Source organism: Pogoniulus pusillus, chromosome 6, assembly GCF_015220805.1.
Source record: "Pogoniulus pusillus isolate bPogPus1 chromosome 6, bPogPus1.pri, whole genome shotgun sequence".
Classification (NCBI taxonomy): domain Eukaryota; kingdom Metazoa; phylum Chordata; class Aves; order Piciformes; family Lybiidae; genus Pogoniulus; species Pogoniulus pusillus.
In genome coordinates, this window is record NC_087269.1 from 20,557,501 (window position 1) to 20,582,874 (window position 25,374).

The 25,374-nt window shown below is 42.8% G+C and overlaps 1 protein-coding gene across 1 annotated transcript in view; it reads left to right on the plus strand.

Moving 5' to 3' along the window:
* The window catches only part of ANTXRL (ANTXR like), a 68,280-nt gene that overhangs the window by 37,203 nt on the left and 5,703 nt on the right, over nucleotides 1-25,374 (plus strand). The window contains 7 exon segments of the mRNA XM_064144785.1: nucleotides 1,071-1,109; nucleotides 3,596-3,623; nucleotides 3,626-3,693; nucleotides 4,690-4,773; nucleotides 4,775-4,792; nucleotides 4,794-4,854; nucleotides 6,011-6,096. Coding sequence (XP_064000855.1) covers nucleotides 1,071-1,109; nucleotides 3,596-3,623; nucleotides 3,626-3,693; nucleotides 4,690-4,773; nucleotides 4,775-4,792; nucleotides 4,794-4,854; nucleotides 6,011-6,096 — 384 coding nt within the window.

Sequence of the window (25,374 nt, forward strand, 5' to 3'; positions counted from 1 at the left end):
CCATTATATGGCCTATCCCTGGAATGTTCACCTCTCCCCTATGTCTGAGCTAGAAAATCAGCTCAAATGGCCACAATCCAACCCTTTAATATAATTCCCATTGCAGCATCAAGTCATTCCATCTCACTAGGGATAATATCAGTGTTGTGGTTGATCATTTTCCAGGCTTCAGGCATTTTTTTTCCAATTCCCAGTCATTCATCCCCTCATTTCCATCTCTCTCAGGCATTGGCTAGCTCAAAGGTTTTCAAGAAACAGTCCGATGTTTTCCTCAGTGAATGGGATGGAGCAGGTCTCTTGGCACTCACAAGGTTTATGCTCATGTATGGTGCATCCTTCTTGGGTTTTACGGGCACCACAATCATCTGCAAAAGAACTCATAACAACATACCTCTGCCAATGTCAAGTTCTTTTGTGGAACACATTGTATTCCACCATTCTTTTGCTTAACCCAGGACCAGGTCTTTCAGCAGAAACCACCCCTCGGACAGGCATAGCCTCCTCTGAAGGGGGGAATACCCTAACAGACTTCCCCAACAAAATCTTTTCACAAATGACAGGAACCCTGTCACCTTCTACTTTTTGTAACACATCTGAATGAGCTGAACCTGCTTGATTGGTAGAACCTCTACTGTTCACTGCCCAGGCAGCTTGGGATAGATGTTTCTCCCAATTCTTTAAGGTTCCTCCCCCCATTGCCTTTAAAGTTGTTTTTAGCAAGCCATTGTAACATTCAATTTTGAGATTAAGCCTCTCCTGCTCTACTTACTGAGCTAGAAAATCAGCTCAAACGGCCACGAGGACTAGCATAGTATGGAGATGTATTGTAATTTGTTCAGTAGGGCACTTCTTGGCTAATCAAGAAGGTCAGAGTGATGGATTGAGCTTCTCCTGTGCATCTATTTTATGCCAACTGAAAAGCAATGGGGCTAATGTGAGAGGACTGGATGTGGACCAGTCAAGCAGGGCAACCCATCTGTGATATGAGCAAGAAAGCAGAGAAGATACAGCATTGAGATGGAAGAGTCCTACCATTTTCTCTGATTTCTCCCATTGCTTTTATATTCTAGGTGATCAAAGAGCCACCCCCACCCCCACCGCCACAGCCTGTAAGTACAGTATTTTTGAGCTGTCTGCAGCTACTGTAGTGTATTGTGCTGCCCAGGAATGTTGGTCCTGTAAGCATCTTAATGACACCTTGAAGGCTGAGAGAGGAAGTCTCTTGGATCAGGACAGTTATTTCTGCCTTCTGGCCTCTCTCTCCCCCCCTTCTCTCCCCTCCATATGTGTGTGTGTATATATATATATCAATCAATCCACAGGGAAAACAGTTGCATAACTGAAGTCCACAGACCAACAGTTCCTATGATATTTTGTTCCTTCTACTGTGCCTCTGACAGGCTTATAAGCAAATCTTTGCTTCTCAAGCTGTTCTGGAAATTGTCCGTCACCAGTAAAGCTGCCTTTGCTCTCAGCAGGAGTTTAGCCCAGACTGGTAGTAAGGAACAAAGTCTGGCAACTGGAAGAAAGGACAGCAAAGGCCACAGTATTGTGGCTTTCTTACAGGAGACGGAGAGAAGAGCATGCCTTTGCTGTGGCTCTGCTGCAGAGTGACCTTTGGAAGGTCTTTTAGCCTTTCTCCTTTTAGTCTGTAACCTGTTTCAGAAAGGTTGCATTTAGCTCTTTCTGGGACAGTCGTACGCTGACCCTGACTCACTGACTTCAGCTTAGTATCACTGTATGAATTTTGTGAAAATGATAGTAAATAGAAGTACCTCCTGAGAAAGCTCATGCTTGCCTTGATTTTTTTTCCTTAGGCAGTTAAATGATGGAACAAACACTTGCTAACCCTCAAGACAAAATTAGAGTTTGCTACTAACTTGAAATTTGGAATGAATAACAGGAGGCAGCCCCAGCTGCTGTTTTGAGGTTGCTGGAGGCTACCGGTATTGTGTATGTGATCCTGTTGCTTGTCCGGGGCAGGAGCACTCTGACAATTCAACTTTAGAGTACACACCAAAGTCATGCTGGTTTTAGGATGCTTAGGGTTAATGTGAAGCATGCAGTTGCAGACATACTGTGTTGAAGGATGCTTCAGAGAGCATCACACTCATGCAGCAGAGGTCCCAGATGCTCTGTGATTATGCTGATTGGCAGAGATTTTTAGCTGTGATCACAGAGACTGTGAGCTCATGCAAGCCTCCAGGAATAACACAGAAGACAGATGTTATCTATCCTTTTATACTGGCTTGTCCTTATCCAGTAAGATGATTGTTGTTTTCTTATGCTCACTACTAGCCTCCCTAGGTATGGTGACTTGCCCTTTAGCTGTTGTAGTCTGGTATTGCTGCCTAAAATGAATATAGTAATCTAAATTTGTTCTAAACTGCAAGCATTAGATTTCCATAGTGTTTGAAATTTATGTGGTAGCTGTAGGATCTTGCTTTGCTCTGTGTTCAGTGTAGGGGAAGTATTTTTGTGTGTAAACCTTTACAGCTGAAAAATTATCAGCTGTCCACTATTAACTATGTCTGATACTGTCAGGTTTTCCAGCAGTAAGAATTACTACACCTAAAGATTTTTTTTTTACCTATTGTCAAGTGAAAAATAAGTCCAGGCAGTGTTTCTAGGAACATACTTGTACTGATGAAAATGAGCAGAAGCACTGTGCATGGGTAGTCTAAAAGCAACATGCACATCTGTCTATCAGCATATGGTGTAGTCGCTTATGCAAAAATGGTATTGTAGGAGGCTTGTTGGGTCCTTTCCTTAGTTACATACTTGGAGAATGTTGTGTGACTTTAAGTTGCCTGAGCTCAGTCTAATGATAAGGAGTCTGAGAAATCCCAGTGACTTCTATCAGCACAAGATGACAGAGCAGGCGATGTGTCCTCAAGGTTGTTGAACCGGAGACATTTGCCAGCATTTAGTTAAGCAAGAACAGAACAATGAACCTGGAGTAAACCCCTGATTTGGACTCTTCCACATTCCAGAAAAATAATCTGCATTCTTTGTAATTGCAGGTCAGAAACTCTGGATCTGAGTTTCCTGATAACTTGGAGATGCTCAGTCTCAGTCCTGATTCCAAAGTGTACAGCTTGAGCCGATTCTACAAGAATCAAGCAGCAAAGAATAACTGAATTAAAGCTGCTATGAGAAAGGGTCTGATACATGTTAGAAAGCTCACAGTGGTAGCCTTTTTCCCTTTAGGTGACAGAAAGTTCTAACAGCACAATTACTAAATGATTTCTCTTTGGGCTGACTTGCTGCATTTTCTGTATAAGTAGGGGGCAAGCCTGTATAATGTACAATTCATCTCCACTTCGTTTTCCCTGACCATCAGTTGTCATTTTGAAGCTCAATGCATATTTGACCTAAATAAAAGCTGCCTGGAGAGAGGAATTGGGCAATCCTCTTTGGCTTCACTAGTCAAAAATTGCAGCTGCAGAGGCAAGACCCTTGGGTTTTGTCAGCAAATAAGTATAACACACAGAAACAGATATCCAGGATTGGCCCACAGGATGTTCAATTGTTTTCCATACTTTAAGCTGTTTATGTGAGAATGGCAGTAATATCTCCCCTGTCTTTCCCATAGGAATCAGATGATGAAGATGGGTTGCCAAAGAAAAGTGGCCAACTGTGGATGCATCTTATTATGGAGGTCGAGGTGTTGGTGGGATTAAGAGAATGGAGGTATTTGGCTTGTTTTTTTATTGTTGTTATGAGGTTTTTAAAAAGCTCCCTTGGTGGGCTAGAGATTGGGTTTTAATTAGAGCTTGTCCACCTGATGTCACCTTCTGTCTGAGTAATAGGCATCAATCTGTGATCATTTACATGAATAGTTACATGAAGCATCATGACCCAGAGAAAATTTGAAGATTATGAAATGGGATAGGCACCAAAAGAATGTTTTATTTACTGAATCAAAGCCCTTTAGAGCAGTTGAGTCCAGTTACACCTGGTTTTAAGTATTTGAGGGTACCATCTACATTGTGCCTGGCGGGCTGAAAGCAGTTGATTTCAGGAATTCAAGCAGTGATTTTTCTTCTGGATTCACTGGGGTTTTGGACTTGATTTGGGGGAGGGGGAAGGTTTTGTTTGGGGGTGGATTTTGTTTGTTTGTTTGTTTTGCTTATTTGCTTTCAGGTAAGCATTAATTCCTAATACACACAGCTGCATCCTGTGTTGAAATTGGCCAATGAACCACAACCTGCACTGACATTCATCACAAGATAGTCTTGGTGTCTAAAGTGTGAAAAATCTGATTTGCCATGTGCTTTTTCCTATGGTATGTTTCAGAAAATCAGTGGCTAATGCTGTGATTAGCTATTGACTCCTGTAAATAACCATGTTAGTGAAATCAGTTTGGTATTTCTAGACATTGGTAATATAAGGCAGAGAATTGTAACTCTCCTGTATCAGTTGAGGGCCTAATGAAGGCTTTAGGGATGTCACACCAGAAGTTACAACTAGATTTCATTAGTAGCTGAGGAAGGTAGTCTAATGTAAGCCAGACAAGGATCTGGAGCAAACTAGGGCTAAAGCAATAGCTTCTCAGCGAAGTCGCTGAAAATCTTCATTGGAATTGTTGCATCTTAATATCCTTAACCATTTTCCTTGGAAAAAAGAAAATTGCTGATGGGAACTGCTGAAGTGTCTCTGCTTAACAGTATGCTCTCCTGACCTCAGGTACGGTGGGGAGACAAGGGGTCAACAGAGGAAGGAGCAAAATTGGAGAAGCCCAAAAATGCTATTATTAAGTTGCCAGAGCAAGGAGTATGAGCCGTGGGAGCCCCAAGCCAAAAAAGCCCCACGTGAGAAAACCGCCATCCCAGCGCAAGTGGTACACTCCCGATCAAGGTACCCATCTGCCGCTCAGTATTACCCACGGTCTGTTATGTCATAGGTGGTGCTGTGTCCTGCTCCTTAGCATGGCAGAGGTGGAAGAGCCTATTTCAATAAACAGTCCAGCAAGCCTCAACTTCCCTTGTTTCTTGGAACGTACATTTCACCTGGCACTGTGTTGCTATAATTTTTTGAGAAAGCATGGAGGCTGTTAGAGATTGAGCAGAGATCTTTCTTCCTTTGGCTGTCACCCTCTTTTTAGTTTCTTATACACAGCATGAATTGTGACAGCAGATTAACTGTAAGGGAGGGCAGATGCCTGGTTTGTGCCATCTCAAGGCAGCATACAAAGAGGATCAGATGAAGTTGCACTGTCTTTGCTTTGATTTGCACTGTGGCTAGCGCCTTGGATTGGGCTTCACCTCTGCTTTTCTCTAGTTCAGCCACAAGATGGTAGCATTTGATTGTGGGCAAGTCACTCAGTCCTGTCCACACTTTCATTCCCATTTCTCATATGTCATTATAGTATCTGGTGTCTCCCTGTCTTTTAATGTATGTATCCTCACACAACCCTTGAGGCAGTGCAGAGCTGTTACCTCATTGTTTATGGAGAAAGAAGCTGGAGGACTAGTGTAGGCTAAGGAAGCAGCATATCATGGCTCATCCAGAAACCTGTGGCCATGTCCCAAACCAGTGCTTTGTGGGATGAGGTCCTCCATCCCACAATGTCACAGATCATTTAACAGTGCTTGAATTTATTGCCCAGAAAATGCCTGTGAACTTTAAAGCCTTTCTAGATAGGTAGCCCCATGGGTGTTTTATCTGCTCTCCAGCTTGCCTCCCATCACTAGAGTACTTCTTTTTGTCTACCTTTTGTTAATATAACACCTGTTTAATTGTGCCTCTTCGAGGAATTGTTCATATTAAACTGTGGTCATCCTCAGTGAATTTCCTGCAGGCTGAATTTGGCCCATTGCATATCAGGTAGATGTTACTCCCTTGTGGTCTTTTTTCTGAGTGTCTAAATATGCAGCCATGACAGAGGGCAAGGGCACAGAAGCGATGTTTGTACAGACAGTTGAATACAGAAGGCTGGATCAACTCGCCTGTAAGTCATCCCCAAGACTCTTGGTCATGTCTTTATTGTTTATTTGTTTATTTTTGTTCCAGGGCAAACTCGATGCACTGTGGGCTTTGGTTCGACGAGGCTATGATCAAGTCTCTCTGATGAGACCGCAGCCAGGGGATAAGGTAAGTGGTCACAAACATACTGTCATGTTACTTCTCTGTGAGAAGTGTGATGGTTTTGGGTGGTACCTGCCCCCCCACACTTGGGAAAATCACCCAGATTAGACTCAGCCACTCTGGAAATTGAACGAAGCTTTGTATTTATAGCTTAGCACATATACAATCAGATATTTACAATATATACAGGAAATATACAGGTTCAAAAGTAATACAGAAACACAACACTGCCCCCAGCAACCTAGTCTCCAGGAGGGGCTCTCAATCACCCTTCCATCCTTTCTCCCAACCCTCTACCTTACTCAAGACCTTTGCCTTACGATCAAGGTAGTTTGGAGGGTCGGCCAGGGGGGTTTAGGAAGCAGATGGATTAGTCACACAGATGGCAGGTTAGGTTAAAAAGAGAAGTTCATGCAGCCCTAAACAGAGAGCAAACTCTGTTATCTGTGTTTGTGTTCTTGTTCTTACACATCTCAGAAAGCCTATGAGTGAAGTAGACATCACCATTGTTTCCTTTCCACAGCCTGTAATCCTTCTCTCCGAAACATTCTAGCTAGCTTCAAACTAGCACAAGATGCATCAATGCTTTTTGCTCCAACCACCTCATCATTTTTCTCTCTTCTTTTTTTTTTTTTTTTTCTCTTGTCTGATGAGCCTGGGTCCTCTCACATTACCCTAAGGCTAAAAATTTGTCACAAGAGCTAGAGATTTCAAAAATGAGCTAAAATGTCTGTGGTGGCATCTATTTAGAAGTATTACCCTGAAAGGGTCAACAGCAATGTCTCTACTGTGATGATTTGAGTGGACTGAGGAGGAAACTGGCTGGCCACAGTAGTGTATGACACCTTTTTCAGCCATATAAGATCTTAGCTTTTTTTTCTCCTGGGCATGTGTTCTGTTTGTGGGTTCTAAGGGACACTGGTTTTGAATTTAACATGCAGCAATTATCCTTCCTACCCAAATTAGTAAAAATGTTTCTCAGATTTAATAATTAAATGATTAGTGACAGAAATTTTGAACTGTGCAGGTGATAAAGAAACAAAGTATAATGAAGTTAATGGAGAAAAAGGTTTCTGTATAATTCTCGTGCATTTCCTATACATAGGCAGAGGGTAATCACCTGCCTTGATAAAGTCTGTTTGTCAAAGATAGGTCAAGAGTAGATTTCTCCTGGGAGGAAGTAGGCCAATCTGTTCCTTTCAGAGCCACAGAGGTATTTAGGGGCTGCCTGTGGGTCACTTGTGATAGCTTAGTTCAGACCTCTCACAATTTCCTTGTGAGAGTCTGGCTACACTTATAATTGCCTCTATCTTGTTATTTAGAGGGGGGTGACTCCACAAAAAGTGAGGGCTGATGCTTCAATCTGTTGTGGCCATTAGATCTAGCTTTTTGTGGCAGTGCTTTGAAACATGAGGGACCTGAACAAAGACAGCAGCATCTTTCTCCCCTCTCTGGTGCTTTTCTGACTAGAGTCATTTTTATCATCGTTGCTTTCAAGGAAAGGAAATATATAGTTATAGCAGTAAGGGCCATAAAATGCTTCTCTGGGTTAGGAACGGTGCAGAGGCTCTCATGCTGGCTCATTGCTTGGGTGACTTTCATACCTAGTAACAGGCTTTAAAAGTAGCACTAATTTGCATCATCTAGGACAAAGAAGTTGCATCCTTCTGCCTTCTGGCAAATCTGTTGTGGCATCTTTTAATTGTTAACCAAACATACACCTTCATTATTTGAAGTTTTGTCTCTTCCATTTTCCTTTTGGAACATAAGGAGATACTAGAGAGAACAAACTCAGCTTCCTATGCTATTTTGTAAAATGGCCTTAACTGTTCAACTACGCTGCATTTTCAAGGCAGCTGTGCTTGAAACACCTTATTTACTTTTTAAGCACGATCTAGAGCTTCTGAATAGGCTCTTTAGACTCAGCTGTATTTTGATAGCGCTGACATTGTATAACGTGAATCCATCCTCTGCCTTTCACTCCCTCAGTTGGTACATTTCTATCAGTGCAGGGCACAACAGAGTCACTGTTAGCCTGTGCAGTCAAGAAACATGCAGAAGCTGGCTCCAAACAGGGATCCTCAGTTCTTTGCCTTCTAGCTCTGCTGTAGGGAGAACAAAAGGCTCAAAAGAGGCAATGTGAAGCAGAGTGAGCTGAAGGATTATTGTATCAGAGAGAAATCAGAAAAATCAAATGTACATCTGGGAAATAGGGTGGAAAGAATCCCATTCAGCTAGATTCAGTGGAAGAATAGGATCATCTCTGTTCCCTGGCCTGTGAAATTAACTAAAGCTGAAGAATGTTGAGACAAGAAAATGACTAGACATCCTTCTGCTGTTTATAAATAAAGGACATCACAGGCCTGTTATTTCATGGAGAAGGCGAGCACAGAAAGCAACAATGTTATTTTTTGTCTGGTTGACCTTTTTATAGTAGCTGTCCCTGAGTAGAGAGTTGGCTCCTTATGAGTTAAGCTATTGTTGTGGGGAAGTATATAAATATAGGTAGACATAAATATATATGAGGATACACACACATGCACACACTTTGTGGCTGAAGAATGGGGGAATTAAGTCACTGCTACGAGTTACTGGCAGCATGGAGATCTGGAGCTCTGGCTATGCAGAGCTAGAGGAGCCCAGCAGCCCTAGGAGTATGCCCACAGCTCTGCTTAACTCAGCCCCGGGCAGGGACAAGGTCACTTCTGTACAGGTGTGCTGACAGCAGTCAATAGATTTTGGGTTACTCTTGGGCAGATGTGAAAGTACAACCTGACATGCCTCAGTGCATGGTGATCTTGGACAGTGGGATTGCTTTGGTGTGTAGAGTTTTGAGGGATGTGGGGGGAAAAAAGGGAAGGGTTCTTCGGTGGTTTAGTTTGCCTCTTTTTGTTTATTTTAAGGTAGTTCTGTAGTTGTTTTGGTTGTTCAGGAAATAAAAAAGCAATTTAACTCTGTTTTGGGAGTGCTTTGGGATTCATAACTCAAAAAACTGAAGTCTCTAAATTTCCTGTAATCAGTCAAAACATTATTTGTGCAGGTATTAGCAGAGCTATATATTATTTGGGCTTTTTTTCCCCACTGGAATAAGATAACTCGTTAAAGTTACACTTTCCAAATGTATGTTTCACAGTTTGCCTTTATTGAGGGGAAAAAAAAGGGGAAAAAAAAACTACAACAAAAATATCCAAACAAAAAAACAGTTTTCCTTATTATTGCTTCATTTGGGTATGTGTTCACTTTTTTTGTAGCCATTGGGAGAATTTTTTTTTCTGCATAATGAAAGTACAAATTATAGAGAAGAGAACATCCATAGTACATGGTGGGAGATATTTTTCAGAAGGCTTTTGGGTCAGAGGGAAGATGACAAAAGAGATTTTTTTTTTTTTTTTTTTTTTTTTTTTTTTCCCACTGAAATGAGGGACCTGGGGGTACTGGTAGACAGTAAGCTGAAGATGAGCCAGCAGTGAGCCCAGGTAGCCAAGAGAGCCAATGGCATCCTGGCCTGCATCAGGAACAGTGTGGCCAGTAGGGACAAGGGAGGTTATTCTTCCCCTGTACTCAGCACTGGTCAGGGCCACAACCTTGAGTACTGTGTCCAGTTCTGGGCCCCTCAATTCAAGAGAGATGTTGAGGTGCTGGAACATGTCCAGAGAAGGGCGACAAGGCTGGGTGAGGGGCCTGGAGCACAAACCCTATGAGGAGAGGCTGAGGGAGCTGGAGTTGTTTAGCCTGGGAGAAGAGGAGGCTCAGGGGTGACCTCATTGCTGTCTACAACTACCTGAAGGGAGGCTGTTGCCAGGTGGGAGTTGGTCTCTTCTCCCAGGCAACCAGCAACAGAACAAGGGGACACAGTCTCAAGTTGTCTGGGAAAAGTATAGGCTGGATGTTAGGAGGAAGTTCTTCCCAGAGAGAGTGATTTGCATTGGAATGGGCTGCCCAGGGAGGTGGTGGAGTTGCCATCCCTGGAGATGTTCAAGAAAAGACTGGATGAGGCACTTAGTGCCATGGTCTAGATGACTGGATAGGGCTGGGGGATAGGTTGGACTGGATGATCTTGGAAGTCTCTTCCAACCTGGTTGATTCTATGAACAAGTGTAATTTCTTTCATCATTTGAAAATGTCTGCTGTGGTTTGGGAGCTTTTCTCAAAAAATCTAAGAAATACCTGTAGAAAAACCTCTTTCCATGACAGCAGAAAACAAAATATGTTGGTTTTGGTATATTCATTGATCTGGTGAATGTAGTCACAAATACCTGGTTTTGTCACAGAGAAGCAAAAGCCTAGCAAACATTTTTCAGAGCTGTTCAGGATCTTTCCACACAACACAGCCTTCATCTCTTTGCCCTTGCAACCCCTACAGTAAAGGCAGTGTTACTACCCCGGGTTTCCAAATGGTGAGTTCTCCCCCACTGCCATCATGAAGAAAAGTTTAAAAATTGCACTTTTTTTTTTTTTTTGGTATCTTCATGTGCATGAGGCCTATTCCAGAGTGGGTGAGAACTTTGCAGTGGAAATTCAGGCTGAAACATGTGTATGGGAGTAGAGAGCTGCAAGGGATTTTCTGTTGTCCTTTGCTCTGGGTGGCCAGTGCTGCTGTCCATCTGTTCTCATTAATTCCTTCATCATCATCCCATTGCCTTTCCCAAACCACCTGCTCTCTTGCTTGCCTATGCTGCCCTTGGACTCCTGCTCTAAACATTGCCTTTTATTTCCTTCTGTGGTTTCTTCTTCTCCTTGCTGTTTCAGTTCTTTCCCTGCACCTCTCCTTTGTAAAACAGACCAGTGCCCTGCAGGTCCTGCTCTCTAGTAGCAATGGGCTGATGACCAGCCTCCTTCCCCTGCGCTCTCCTTGCCAGAACTGAGCTGCTGGTAGCAGTATGCCCCGAGTTTTGGTGCCACTGCAAATCTGGCTGAGGCTTCTGAAAACTCTCCTGCCCTAGTTTGTGTCTTCCACATACTTATCAAGAGAAGGATCTCAGGTTGGATAACCCATCAGTATTAGGCAGGACTTTATTCATAGAACTGGCTGTGAAAATCACAGGCACTTTCCAGAACTGCCTATTTAAGGAAAACTAGCCAACCACAAGCTCTGATGCCCCTTCTCCTGAGAGATGTGCCCACAGTATTTGGCTTGGCTCTGCAGACAACTTCTTTTCTTGGCCTCCATTCAAAGTCATGTCACATCACCACCACTGAAATTGATTATTAGTTTGCCAAGTACCTCAGTAAAGGGTCACAGGATACTGCTCACTCAACTTCTTTAGGTCAGCCCTAGCAGGAGCTTGTTGCACCAGAATGGAACCAATAAGGGATAAACACACTTAGCTCTACCCCTTCATTAGCAGATAGGCTGCTATTTGTGGGATGGCTTTTTGCTGAGCTCTCAGGACAGCATCAGCAGAGGAGCAAAAGAGATTAAAAAGGGCTAAAAGCTTTGCTGCAATTTGCTGCAAGGAGGTAAGCCCAGGAATGTACAAAGAAGAAGACTCCATAGGCCTTTGTGCTACTGTAGCTGTACTTCCCTTCCTCTCCCAGAAATTTAGGGCTCATATGACCAGCAGTCCCTCTTTTGACTGGAGATAGAGATTGACAGCCCTGAGGCAGGGACAATGCTCATCAGGCAACAGGGAGTGTGTCAGAGTGGCTTCATGGCCTGGTGAGCTGTGTGTTGCTCAAGATACTCAGGCTGCCTTGAGGGCTTCCCCACCTCTGAGTTGTTCTCTTTATGAGCTTGCAGGGGACTGCTATGAAGATGGATGTTTTGGAAATACTAGTATCTGACTGGCTTGAAGTATCTCATAGTAACCTCATTAACTGAGTAGTCTCTGCAAAAGGCAACTTTCAAGCTTTTCCTCTCTGCTTTCTGGATCAACAGTGAAACTGTTACCAGTGCCATCAAATAAACATTAACATCCCAAATATCCGTAAGGAGGAAGGTGAGCTACTTCTTTCAAATTAGTTTAGTTGCTGCTTTCAGCAAATCTATTCCATTTTTCATTTCAGCACATACTGTCACAGGAAATTCTTAGAGGCTCGGTTTACCCAAAGCCTCAACTGAAAAAAATAAAGGGACATTTTTCCCCCAGGCAGAATTTCTCTTGTTTGCTTTAATGCCTTAGAAAGTGATCTCATTTTTGTCACTGAAGATTACCTGCAACAGAGTGCGTAGACTGGATTTTGCTGTCACCATCGCCCTTATATGCTCCTGGGACTTAGCTTTGCTTTTTTCCTTTAGCCTTACTGCCCAGTGTTTTGCACATACAAAAACCCTTTACTGAGAAAGAGAACTAGAAGCTGTTTAAAAAAAAATCTGAAAGCCTTTTTTCTTCTCTGTTGCATAAAACAAGCTATGAGCTGTTGGTCATTTTGGAAGCCAAGACTTCTGAGTCTTTTCAAGTTCTCACCATTGAGTTTGAACAAGACATAGCAACTAGAATTTTAAACACCAATCTCTGAAATGAGTATTTGATTTCCTTCTTCTGTGTGTCCCTTTCAAAATAATCACTCTCAAACCGAAAGGTTTAATCAGAAGATCTCTTTACTCTCAAATTTCAAGTGATTGCTTGTAAGGTTTATCATGACTAAAATAATCATGAGAACACAGTATTTACTTTCATGACAGCTGTGGAATTATAATTAAGTCCTGATAGGCATGTGGGACTCCTCAGAAGAGTGGTGGGACACCAAGCCTATGGATTATTAATGACTTGTAATTAAGTTTCTGGTTGCTACCTACAGGTGGTCACCAGTTTGAATGCAGGAGATGGCAGCACCCACCTGTCACTCCACCCTAGCCATCCACCTACCAGTGCTATTTAGAGCTCATTCTAATTGCTTCTTTTCAAGACTGAGTAATGGCTTTTAATAGGCTTTCCTGCCTCATCCTTGGAGATGCGTTGTAATCACCCAGGTAGTAATTGGCAGAACTATGAGGGGTACTGGAAAAGCAGCACTGACCTCCTTCGGACTGTATACATCCGTGATAGTTGTCTCCTTCTGGGGCTTTTCTCCTTTTGCTTAACATTTCTGGAGCCAGTTACTTTCATAAGCTACTAAAAATAAACTTAGAGGAGACAATAATGCCTGCCACAGTGGATGATCTTGCTTTCTCAATTTCAGTGAAAATGTGACACATGTAGCTCCCCTTCTTGCTTTGGGGGGGGAAAGGGCTCTCTGGTCTGGTACCAGTGGCCTAATGTACAGTTCTGAGGCTGCACTGAGCACTGTAGCAGCTAGAAACATGCAGTCATTGACTAGTGACTTTCCTGTCTTGTAAGAAGCTCACGTACCGGCATACTTCTCACTTGTGCCAGGTTCATGGTATTTCTGATGTGGAAGAAAGATTCACAAATACGCTTTGGGGATAGATGCTGTCTGTCTGAGCCAGGTGGAACTAGCAGTCTGTTGATGTCTTTGGGAGCCAGAGGCATGTTCAGTAACAACCATTAGAGGGTTTTTTGCAGAATCCCAGGGCTAGTGCCACTGAACATGCAAAAGAATGAAAAAGGGATTGGCCTTGTGGTTAAGACATTGAGGAATGATTTTACAGGTCCTGTCCTGTAACCAATGCAAGTTGTTTCACTTCTGTTATATTGTAGTTCCACAGTGATAAATGAGATGAACAGTAAATTCTAGGAGAGTGGGATTGTGTTCCTGACAACACTTTGAGCACTTCATAGATGGACTCTGTTAGGCAGACAGCGGGCTTTACTTCTGCTCTTAAAGCATGTGTACTACTTTGGTATTTACTTGATATTTATGGTAAAGGAACAGGTTCATCAGGACCGATTCTCATTTTTTCATGGGGGATGTGACTTTGGGATAAAATTTGGTGACTTAATCCCTTGTTAACTTCATCTCTGACATTGCTACCTTAGGGGAATAGTCTCTTGTGTGTTACCAGTTTTCCAGGCAGTACTTGTGGCCTTCCAGTATCTGAAGGGGGCCTACAAAAGGGCTGGGGAGGGACTTTTTAAGGCCAGGCTGGATGAGGCTCTGGCCAGCCTGATCTAGGGTAGAGTGTCCCTGCCCATGGCAGGGGGGTTAGAACTAGGTGATCCTTGTGGTCCCTTCCAACCCTGACTGATTCTGTGATTCTGCTTCATGCATACTTCACAATTGTGCTTAAAGCGCAATGTCTCTAAGCTATGCAGGCCTGTCTTTGGAGTCAGGTGACTGTCCTGGGGCTTACAAAGAAGCCCACAACTGAAGGTACATCTTTTTTTGAGAAGACAAGTGTAGAAATTCACATGGAGTTGCTTCCTAGAACTGCATGCACAATCTAGAATTTGCACATGCAAACATATTGCTGCAGCCTATATGTTTTGTTTTGTGGCAGCACCCCTGGATCAGTGCTGAACCCCATGTTAGCTTCAGTTGGATTGCTGGGAGCTGTGCATCCCTCATTGTCTCTTGAGTTGGATAATAGTCTGAAAATTAACCTAGCCAGCTTTCCTTAGCTCTCTGCTTACATACTGCTAGTAACAAGGTAGGAATCTGTTTCCCTCTGTGCAGAAAAAGTAATAGCAGAACCTTCCTCTTAAGGTGTTTGAAAACTAGAAATGAAACAATACTGTGTAAGATAATGTATTAATACTGCTGTTCGTACTAAAGTTATTGCACAGAGAAATAATGTAAAATGAATAGGTATTGACTGCATTTTGCACTGCTGTTTTCTACAGTGGAGCTGTGGTTCTGGATGATTCTGCTCTTCTATAAATTCCTGTGGTTCATGTTGTGGTACCAGAAGAGAATTGCAATCACTGTGTCTGCTATTGCATGAGTAGCACAAAGATACTATGCAACCTGGAGAATTTACTAGCTATGTCTATTAAATCTTAATCTTGTTTTGAGCATAAACATCGGGCTAATAATAAAATACTCCAGTTTTATAGAGGCCAGTTCTAGTCTCAGATAGGAACAGCAAAACTGAAAACACTTATTTTTGTTGGTGGGGTGGTTTTGTTTTGGTTTTTTTTGTTTGTTTTTTATGGCAGTAGAAGCACATGGATGTAGACTTTTTCTCCCCTTCTTTTTGGGTTTTCCTCAGGGTATATAATTATCCAAGTAGACACCTCAGTCTTCACTAGCCAACAATTTTAAGGAGTGGGATATACAGAAACTTTGAAGTGAGGCTGGTGAAGAGCAGTGTTCTTTCTTGCAGTGCTAAAGACCAAGCACTGAGTGAAGCAGACCTTTGCAAAAACCAGAGTTGTGTCTGGGTTTTCTCTACTGCTGGGGGACAAGCTGCTGTTTCTGCTAAGCAGACACCAGCATACGTGACAGGATTTGTACAAGAGAGGTGGCAGCGGGGTGCTCATGGAAAAGCAAAGAGCTGGTACTTGATAGGCTGATCAAGCTGTACAGGGGAAACAGAGCAGGTATATGCTTGCATAGAATGTTAGGTCTCTGAAATGGGAAGGAGAGTTCCATGTCAGGACTTTGGTATTTGAGTTGCTTCCCTGGTGTGTGCATTCCTAGAAATAATAAGATAGCTATGTCCCAAGGGGCTCTTCTAGCCGACTTAACACAGGAATAGTGTGGCCAGCAGGAGCAGGGAGGTCATTCTGCCCCTATACTCTGCAGTGGTTAGACCACACCTTGAGTACTGTGTTCAGTTCTAGGCCCCCCAGTTTAGGAGGAGTATTGAGGTGCTTGAGCATGTCCAGAGAAGGGCAACGAGGCTGGTGAGAGGCCTCGAGCACAAGCCCTATGAGGAGAGGCTGAGGGAGCTGGGATTGTTTAGCCTGGAGAAGAGGAGGCTCAGGGGTGACCTTATTGCTGTCTACAACTACCTGAGGGGAGGTTGTAGCCAGGAGGAGGTTGCTCTCTTCTCTCAGGTGGCCAGCACCAGAACGAGAGGACACAGCCTCAAGCTACGCCAGGGGAAATTTAGGCTGGAGGTGAGGAGAAAGTTCTTCCCTGAGAGAGTCATTGGACACTGGAATGGGCTGCCTGGGAAGGTGGTGGAGTCGCCGCCCCTGGAGCTGTTCAAGGCAAGGTTGGACGTGGCACTTGGTGCCATGGTCTAGCCTTGAGCTCTGTGGTAGAGGGTTGGACTTGATGATCTGTGAGGTCTCTTCCAACCTTGGTGATACTGTGATACTGTGATTTTGGGGAGAAGGGGTTTTCTGTGCCAGTACTGATAATGACCTGTGTGAGCCTCGTCACAGGAGAGGAATCCTTGTAAGATAAGACAAGCACAGAAACCTGAGAGCAGTGAGTTTACCATCTACTTGCTCTAGATAGCAGCAAAGCCATTTAAGGGCCAGTTACCCAGAGATGGGTTGAGGATACTTGTATCTGTTTCCAGTCTAAACAGAGAGGTGGCTTGTCTGTTTGGTGGGCCCCAGGATATTAGAGGCAGGGAAAAAAATAACCATTTTCACCAGAAATTTCTCTTGGGTCTTCAGCATTATCCTGTACCCTAGATGGGTAAAGGGCATTGTTTTCTTCCTCATAACTCCAGCTTGCTTCTGAAGAAACAGTCAAATTATTTGCCCTGGAAAGCACAATGACACTTAACTACAGTCGCACTGAGACTAGTTATGACTCTTTGTGGCCTAATTTGCTCCTCCCAGCAAGCCACCAATACCTCAAGGATGAGCATGTGGCACCCAGTATATGTTTGTTGCTCTTGTTGCTATGCTCCAAAGCCCTCCCTATTCTAGTTGATGGACAACTGCAATCTCATTTTCCCTGAAAATTCCAAACCAACCACTGTTGTGTTTTTTTTTCTTGAACTGTATTCTAGTCTGGTCAGCATTCAAGTGTGGAAATGAGTGGTGCTGTGGTTAAAACAAGGGATGTGAGTCACAAGTTCTGAACTTGTAAACCTCTTTTTTTGTCTCCCTGAAGCTGGTGCTTAACCTTGGGTGGATGACATGACCTGACAGTGGCTGTCCTCAGTTCCTCCACTCTGAGAGCCTCATCCATAAAATCTGTCAGAAGACAAAGGCTATAAATCATGGGTTGTGAGTGCAGGTTTAGGTTATTTATCTCAAGTTTGGGTGGGATTTGCTCTGGCATGGCTGCACTTAGAGACTGGTAATGAATATAAAGTATGCCTGATAGACCTTAAACTTTGATTATGCCCAGTGTTACCCTTTTCTGTTCTCTTTGCCATTTCAGATATTTAAGGGCTCAGAGTCAACAGGCTTTGTTATGTGCCTGCACTGTGCCTTATTTGAGCCACAACCTCATCAAGGTCCAAAACATGTGATGTTTTGTGCATTCCTGTAAGATATCTTGTGACTCTGGCCATTCTTGCAGGAGGTGTCTATAGCTGCTTGCTGCTTTTTCTTGCTAAGGCAGGGCTGGAAACAACATGCAGCTCCTTGCTCAGTGGAGTGAGATACAAAATACTTGAAAAGCTTTGTCTTCAGTATTGGGATGGGTTGTCCATATCATCTGCATTGTGTCACTTTCCTTCTGTGCCTAAGCTGGAAAAACAGTACCAGGCATGTGAGAGCTGGATGGTGAGAATGTGTTTGTCACAAAGTTTATTCTGCTGGAGGGCCCAAGCCCTAGCCAGTTTCCCTGGTTGAGCTATTCCTCCCTCAGACTCCTCATTACTGGCTGGTTGCTCTGGGGGGTAAAGTGGGAGTAACCCACTTCTCATCAATGTATTGCAGCACTGATCCTTGAACTAACTGAATAGGCTTCTCCCAGTGGGCCCATTCCTGGTTTCAAACAGTGCCATGCACAGTGAGGGCTGAACAGGGGAGTAGTGTCTGCAGACATGCATGTCTTGGGAACCTATCAGTACTTGATTGTATTCCAACTTTTGGTATTCTGATTAAAGAAGCTGCAGCAGCATGGGATACTGCAGCTGTTAATCTTACTGCAAAACAGTTCCTATCTTTATTTCATGGTAGATTTGGATGCTATTTTCCACATTTCCACCATTTTCTTTATTTTGGCTACAAATTGCTGCTTTGGATAGTCTGTAAGTATTTTGCATGTTGGTGGAATTAGCTGAAGTAGAAAAAATACCCTTGAAAAAGTGTCAATATTTTCAGGTTTAGTTTTGAAACACCTTTTCTGTCTAGAACTCAAGGAAAAGGTGCTTTGGATTGAATAACATATACGTTTGAAGCCGAAGCGAAACTTATTTTGACATACTTCTTCTACTTGAAAAATAAAGACTTTTGGTTGTTGATATTTTTTTTTCCCTTGGCCAATAAGTGAACCGAAAGATTACTTTTCACTGCCACTGTGATGTGTGGTGAATGCCTTGAAGCTGTTCGTGAGTTTGCCATGGCAACCCTCCCTTGGCCCCTGGAGGATCGCCTGGATGGTGTTATCACGCACTTGGTGTCAAAAAGAGCTCCTGTGCTCTCCTCCCTTCCTCACATCATAAATCTTACTTTCTTGGCTATTTGGCTGTCATAGCCAGGATGTCTAAAGACATATGGGGCTTCTGAAAGATTTCTTCTCCCAGCCCCTTTGCAAAACAAGGCTGGGCCCTCTTTGCCTCATAAAAGGAGCTCATGCATCTTAGTTTTCCTCTGGGCCTTACGGGCAGCAATATGGGCTATGCCTCAACTGAGCCAACAGCTTCTACTCCTAGTGTGTTGGTAATCCAAGGCATTGCTTAGCTCTGTTTGACTATAACCACCTGCTCTGCTCTCAGCTCATATATGGCTACCTTCTCATTTGTGACTTGGATGTCAGAATTTTTGAAGCAAGGATTAACTTCCTGTACTGTATCTCCTTGGTGCTGCAATGGTGAGCCAGTAAGAGGCTTGCACGTGGTTCAGTTCAGTTGATAAAAAGTGAGACAGAAGGCAGAAAATGTGCCTTTATGGGCTGTGTGGAGGATCCACATGTGCCTTAGTGATTTTTAAATATCACTGCCCCTTCCTGCATCGGGATGCATGTCCTCTTTAAAACTGTGTTATGTCCTACATCTTAAAGCTCATTCTAATTCCTTCTGTGATGTGGAGCACACCGAATGAGTACAGTAGGTTGCATCTCATGGCAGCACCACCTTGCTTATGCTATGCTGTTAACAGCTTTCTGCTAGTGCTTCATTCATCCTTCTGCATTTGCATTCATCAGTTTGTAATTTTCAAGTTCAATTTATGTGATGTACCTAAGACCATTATAGGATCCTTGCTGTAACTATGAATGGTTCATGATCTCCGATGCAGTGATTTCCTTCCCCTCCAATAACTTCATCGTAGAAAGAAGGGAGCAGAAATTATGAGTTTACTTATAAAGACACCAGATAATATGCTGGATAAAAAATGGTCTGAATTAATTCTCCTTTTAAAAAGCCGTACTAAATAAAATAATAGTTATATTTTCATTGTTGGGCACTGCCACTTTAGTGGGCTGTAATTTTGAAACCCTCTTCTCTTCAGTCAACTCTGTGTTCTCTTATCTTTTCACAGTTTTGGCTTACCATCATTTTAGGCATCAATGCTGAGCTGCCAAATAGATCTCCAGAAAATTGTTAGTGACAAGAGAGGACTTATTAAACCCATATGCTCATGCAAACAAGTATTTTATGTTGATGATGTTTAATGTGTAGATTTGAGAACTAATAAATTAAAATGGATACATATAAAAATTAATTACAAGTTAATGATGTAATTGTTAATGATTAATGCCGTGACAATAGTATAATTAATTATAATGATAAGAAAATTAATTGTTAAGTAATATCATTAGAAAATAATTATAAATTGCATATTTATTGACCTGAAAGCATGTCGGCCACCACCACACTGCTGAGATGGGAATCTCTGGCATTTCCAATACTTTTTCTACACAAAAACTGTATTAGGAGTTAGGAAAAGTTACTTCAATATGCCTGAAAAACATGCAGGTTTAGGTTTTATGTGACAAACTCTTCCAGCAGATCACCAATTTCTAGCCTGTATGCTGCAGGGTAATCAGTGCAATTCCCAGGAAACCCATGAAGGTTTTAATGAGCTGTGACATGTTCAGCGCACAGTCAGCATGAAGCAGTGCAGTGTGAGGGAGCTTTTGGCAAAGGCTGGTGCAGAGAGATCCTAGCTTCTGAGGAACCAGCTGCTTATCCTGATGCTCGCCCATGGAACTCAAATAGTGGGAACTCTGTATCATCTCAGTTTTTTTCCTCTATAAAATTACTGTGTCCATAATTTGGCTCATTCATAAGCACATTTGATAAACCAGTTTCCCATCTTGTTGCTGTTTTAGGATAGTCTGTGTAGGTATTTCTGATAGAATGATTTTGCAAAAGTCAGTGATCTTAAAGATATATATCCTTTGGTTTCTAGGTGTGTGGATCAAAGCTTTCACTTTGCCAAAGTGATTCTTATCGCAGATGCTTCCTCTTGTGGTTTTGTAGGTGGCATAATAACCTCTCTCTATTATTTTGAGTTTTAGAGCTCTGCTTTTACACTGAACTGTCGGCAGATATTGAGGAAGTGAATCTATATGCTGTTCAACCATCCCCATAACAAGCTGGCAGAGTCATCCCAGTGACATCAATAAACAGAATTGGGGAGAAAGATGACTACTCACTTGAGCCCAAGGAAATTATGTTCATTTCAGATTTCAGCATCTTAAATGTAATTGTTTTGACTAGGAGCTACTTTATTTTTTTAATTTGGTGGTTCTTATTTTGAATTGCTATCCTCAGTCTTTAAAAGAATAACTTTGGTGTAATCCATTCTAAAATATAAAAATAAGTATCATATTCTTACAAAGTTAAAAGATAAAGAAATTTCAATATACATATACGTGTAGCAAATTCTTCCATAGTTGGATGTACCCCTTCTTCTAGTCAGAATTACAGCACTGAGGCTCCAGAAGCAAAAACAAGAGTGAGTGAAAGGTTAAGCAAAATATGTAACAGGAAGGTATCTGTTATTAGGTCAACTAATGAAGATAAAAATAAGAATCAGAGTTTTGTGTACAGAAACATTCTGGCATGTGCAGAAGTGAAAATGGCTTTGATTTTTCTTAAACACCAATGTGTGTATTAAAATGAATAAAGAACAGGGATAACTACTGGCAGATGGAGCATGTTTTAAAAATCTCTTCACTGAAATGCTCTGAATATCATAGGGAGAGGCTTGCACATGGCACTCTTAGAATTGCCAGGTCCAGTTAACAGTTGTTCCTTTCCAATAAAAACTTGCAGAGTGGTAGCTAAAGATTTTGGGGGAACAAGAGCTGGTGCATCATGTACAGAGCACTATGATGAAAGTAGCCCAGAAACAAGATGTGGTGCATTTCAAGAAATTCCTCCCTTCCTTCCCCCGGTTTAAACCACACACAAAAACACATCCTAGGTGGTCGAGGAGGCATTGCCTGGAAGTACAAAGTGCCTGAATTGCACATGTGATTGTTACTCTGGGATAAAAGCTGGAGTCAGGGATGAGGGCAGATCCTGCTGCTTCAGTATTTGTACTTTTTGAAAAGCCAGTTTGGCAAGCAATATAACAAGAGCCTAACAAGTGGACAGGCATATGGAGAAGCAAAATAATTGTGCATTAGAAAGACTGTGCAGATGTGAGCTGAAATAAGGGCGTAACTCCATATGGCGCATTGCTGACCTTCAGTTGGTGCCTGAATGGCAGTACGCAGTGCAGGTCGCACCATCTGAGGGATGCTGTACTGGGAGCGAGGGTGAAACCAGACAGAACTGGATTTACACAGATCATCTGCTTCCCAGAAAACAATAAAGCAGCTACCAACAGCTGTTGTGCCTGAGATCACCGTGATGTTACTGCACCTTGCAACTCTTGACACGTTCCTTAAAACGCTTCGTGTATGCTGTGATTCTGAAAGAAAATACTGTTACCACTAATAAAGTGGTGGTGCCTCTCAGACTCTCTTTATCTCCTGTCAAGGGAGAACATAGGTGAGTGTGCAAGACACCTGTTTTCTGTCCATATTCTTTTTGGTTTAAAAGCCTTTATATGGCTTTGGAGAGGACATCCTTTCAAACACAGAACATTCATAATCCTGTGGTTAGCATGTTTTTTAAATAAACATTATGGATCTTTAGTAAACTAGATCCAGAGAGATGTGCATCTGAGCTAGAATAGCTGTGGCACTGTCTTATTAGAGAAGTGTGGTAAGTGGGGGGCTTGCTTCTGTAGCCTAGAGATCCTTTGATGAAATACGCTTGACAGGTCTAAACTATGACTTCTGATTTATTATCATTTGTTCCACCCTTTCCCTTTTAGCTGTTAATCCTAACACTGGCTAAGAGTTTAGAGTCATTTTACCACCGGCTGCTTGAAGTGCTCAGGAGGATTTGCTCTAGTATTCACCAGAAGTCTTTGATACGTGAGATTGTAGGCTAACACTAATAACCTATTGTGAGGAAGTGTCACAATACATACATCGATCACCCAAGCCTTTATCTGTCAGACTGTCCCAACCCAACCGTATTTTTCATGACACAATGCGGCGCATGGCCTTTAAATTACCCATCTGTCTGACAAATCAGTGAGTGTGGCAGAAACTGGCAGCAGTTTGACGTCGCCTATCACTTTAACTGAAGTGAAAGTAATGCAAACAGATTTATGGGATCCCCTTTGATTATAGGCTATGAATATATTTGGAATTGATGTTTGGGAGAGAGACACAACAGAGATGCAGGAAAGGCTTGTAGGCAAAAGCTCTGCAGCTTGGAATTTACTATAGGGGAGATTGTTCTCTCCTTATTTTTTCCCTTTCCCTATATGCTACCTCTCATTGCAATACCTCTGACTCTTTTTTATGGTTTTCTTTTCTCTGTACTGGGTAACTATTTGTCTGGTCTGAGTTAACGACTTTGTAAATATCACAGGTGAGCTCTTTCTAGATGTAGTATGGCTGAAATGTTTGTTGCAGAGTAAAAATTCTGAAATTCCGAGTGTGTTCCGAATGCAGTGGAGTGCAGCAGAAGATAAATAGCTGATAAAGATGGCTGCCCTCTGCAGCGCTCATGAGTTCTGTGATGAAGTAAAGCAAAACATCAGCTTGGTCTTTTTTTATGCAGTAGCTTATCTTTGTTGCAGAAGTAGTCAAGACCTTGGATTTTGCCCTCTGCCTCCATGCAAAGGTTCCATTCATAGCCAAAATACGCTGTAACAAGCCCAGCTTTTTGCAAATGAGGTTTCATCCTATCTGTTGTTTAAGTGTCTTGGTGAACTGTTACGGTGAAGACTGGGACTGCGAATTAAGGAGTGTACCTCATGGTCAGGCAACAACACACTCATTCAAACGACTCTTGGCTGCAGCTTAGCTCTTGAAGCCCTGAGCCATCCAATCCCAGTAGCAGTAGTGTGGTATCCTTAGGGCATTAGCACATTTGCTGAATCAGTTTCTGAGCTTTCTGGAGCTTGCATAAGCTTCCCTTGATAAACTGCTTGCTTTTCTTCAGAAAAGCTATAGACTTCAGTAATTGTCTTCTTGTTAAATAAACAATTTTCATGAAAAAAGTTGCAACCATTGAAAGCCATTTAACAGAAGAGGTAGTTGTTGTTCAGCCATAATTGCTTTTGCCTAAATTCCAGGGAAAACTGTGATTCCTGGGTTTGCCAAAGACACCTGCCCTATTCTGTAACGCCTCCAGAGATTCCTCACGCCAGGCAACACAGAGTTAGCAGCAGTCTGTCACTGATGTGAGTTCTTGTGTACCCCACGTCACAGCAACTGGTAGCTGTGGGAATCATGATATACAGCTGCTTAACTCTGAGATAAACTTTTCTAAACTTGTAGCCCTTCTCATGGCTTTTACTTGGGGCATGTTGGCATAACTTTGAGCTGAATTTAGTATGTTGATTCCAGTGTGCAACCTAAGCCTTTGTTGGCAGCATGGTGGTTCTGTGGGTCTTTCAAAGCAGTGGAGGGAAAGTGCTTTCTGCGACAGATATTTTTTTAAACAAACCAAGCAGATTACCTTGAAAAGAGAGAAATGGATAGCATTCACTTCTGTGCTGAACTGCAGAGGCCATTTTCAATGGGGTGATTGCTACATGGAATAAAACATGCCTGTTGTGCAAAGGAAAAGGTGCTAGCAAATGGGTGTAAGCTCTGATGGGATGGGTGCTTTCCAGCCCACAATAACTTGTTTGGTAACCACATCCCAGCTCTTGTAAATTGGCTATTGGCAGTGTCACTCCTGCATTTTCAGTCACTTGTCATCTCCAGCTTTTGTTCATGGCGATGAGAGACCTTTTTGACTTCCAGGTGCAGGCTTCTGGCAAGTCTGTGGCAGCTGGATTCTTGCATAAGCATCTCGACTCCAACCTTGCTAGGTGAGGAGGTGGAGAATGATGCCAAGTGTTGCATCTTCTCACACAGTGTTGTGCCTGCACGATTTCATGAGACTTCCATGGAATAGCTTGTTAGAAAACTTAGGAGTCTTAGGGAGAAATAAGTACAGTGGACAGCAGAGACCTTGGTGTCTGACTGAGGCTGTCATGTTGATTTTTAAGTGCCTGGAAGCCGCTGGCTGCTCCTCACAGGAAAGGCTGGGTGGTCTTTGAGAGTATATCTGTTTCTCTTTCTACTTGGAACTTGGTTAGTGGGAACCTATGAAAAGCTTTGTTCTGGCTAAAGGAAACCTTGACATTTGTATTTAGTCCCTAGTTGACGAGGACATCCCCAGTGCTTGTGTTTTTTTTTTCAAACCCAAGCTCTCATCAGACTGTACCTGGAGTACTATGTACAGTGCTGGAGCCCCCAGCAGAAGAAGGACATTGAACTGAGTGAGTCCAAAGGAGGGCCACGAAGATGATCAGAAGGCTGGAGCAGCTCTGCTATGAGGACAGGCCACAAGAGTTGGGGCTTTTCAGCCTGGAGGAGAGAAGGCTTCAAGGAGACCTTATAGTAGCCTTTCAGTATCTGAAGGGGGCCTACAAGAAGGCTGGGGAAGAACTATTTACAAGGTCTTGTAATGACAGGATGAGGAGTAATGGGTTTAAATGGGATGAGGGGAGATTTAGATTAGATGTTAGGAAAGGGTTCTTTCCTAACCTGAGGGTAGTGAGACACTGGAACAGGTTGCCCAGGGAGGTTGTGGATGCTCTTTCTCTAGAGGTGTTCAAGGCCAAGTTGGATGGGGCCTTGAGCGACCTATTCTAGTGGGAGGTGTCCCTGCCTATAGCAGGGGGTTAGAACTGGATGATCTCTGAAGTCCCTTCCAACCTAAACCATTCTATGATTCTACTCCTGTTTTAACATCTCCATGTGCCATCAGGTCCTGCCTGCCTGCACCCTACATCCACTCTGAAAACATACTCATTGGAGAGACATTTGTTCAAGTCCCACAGCAAGTTGTTGCTG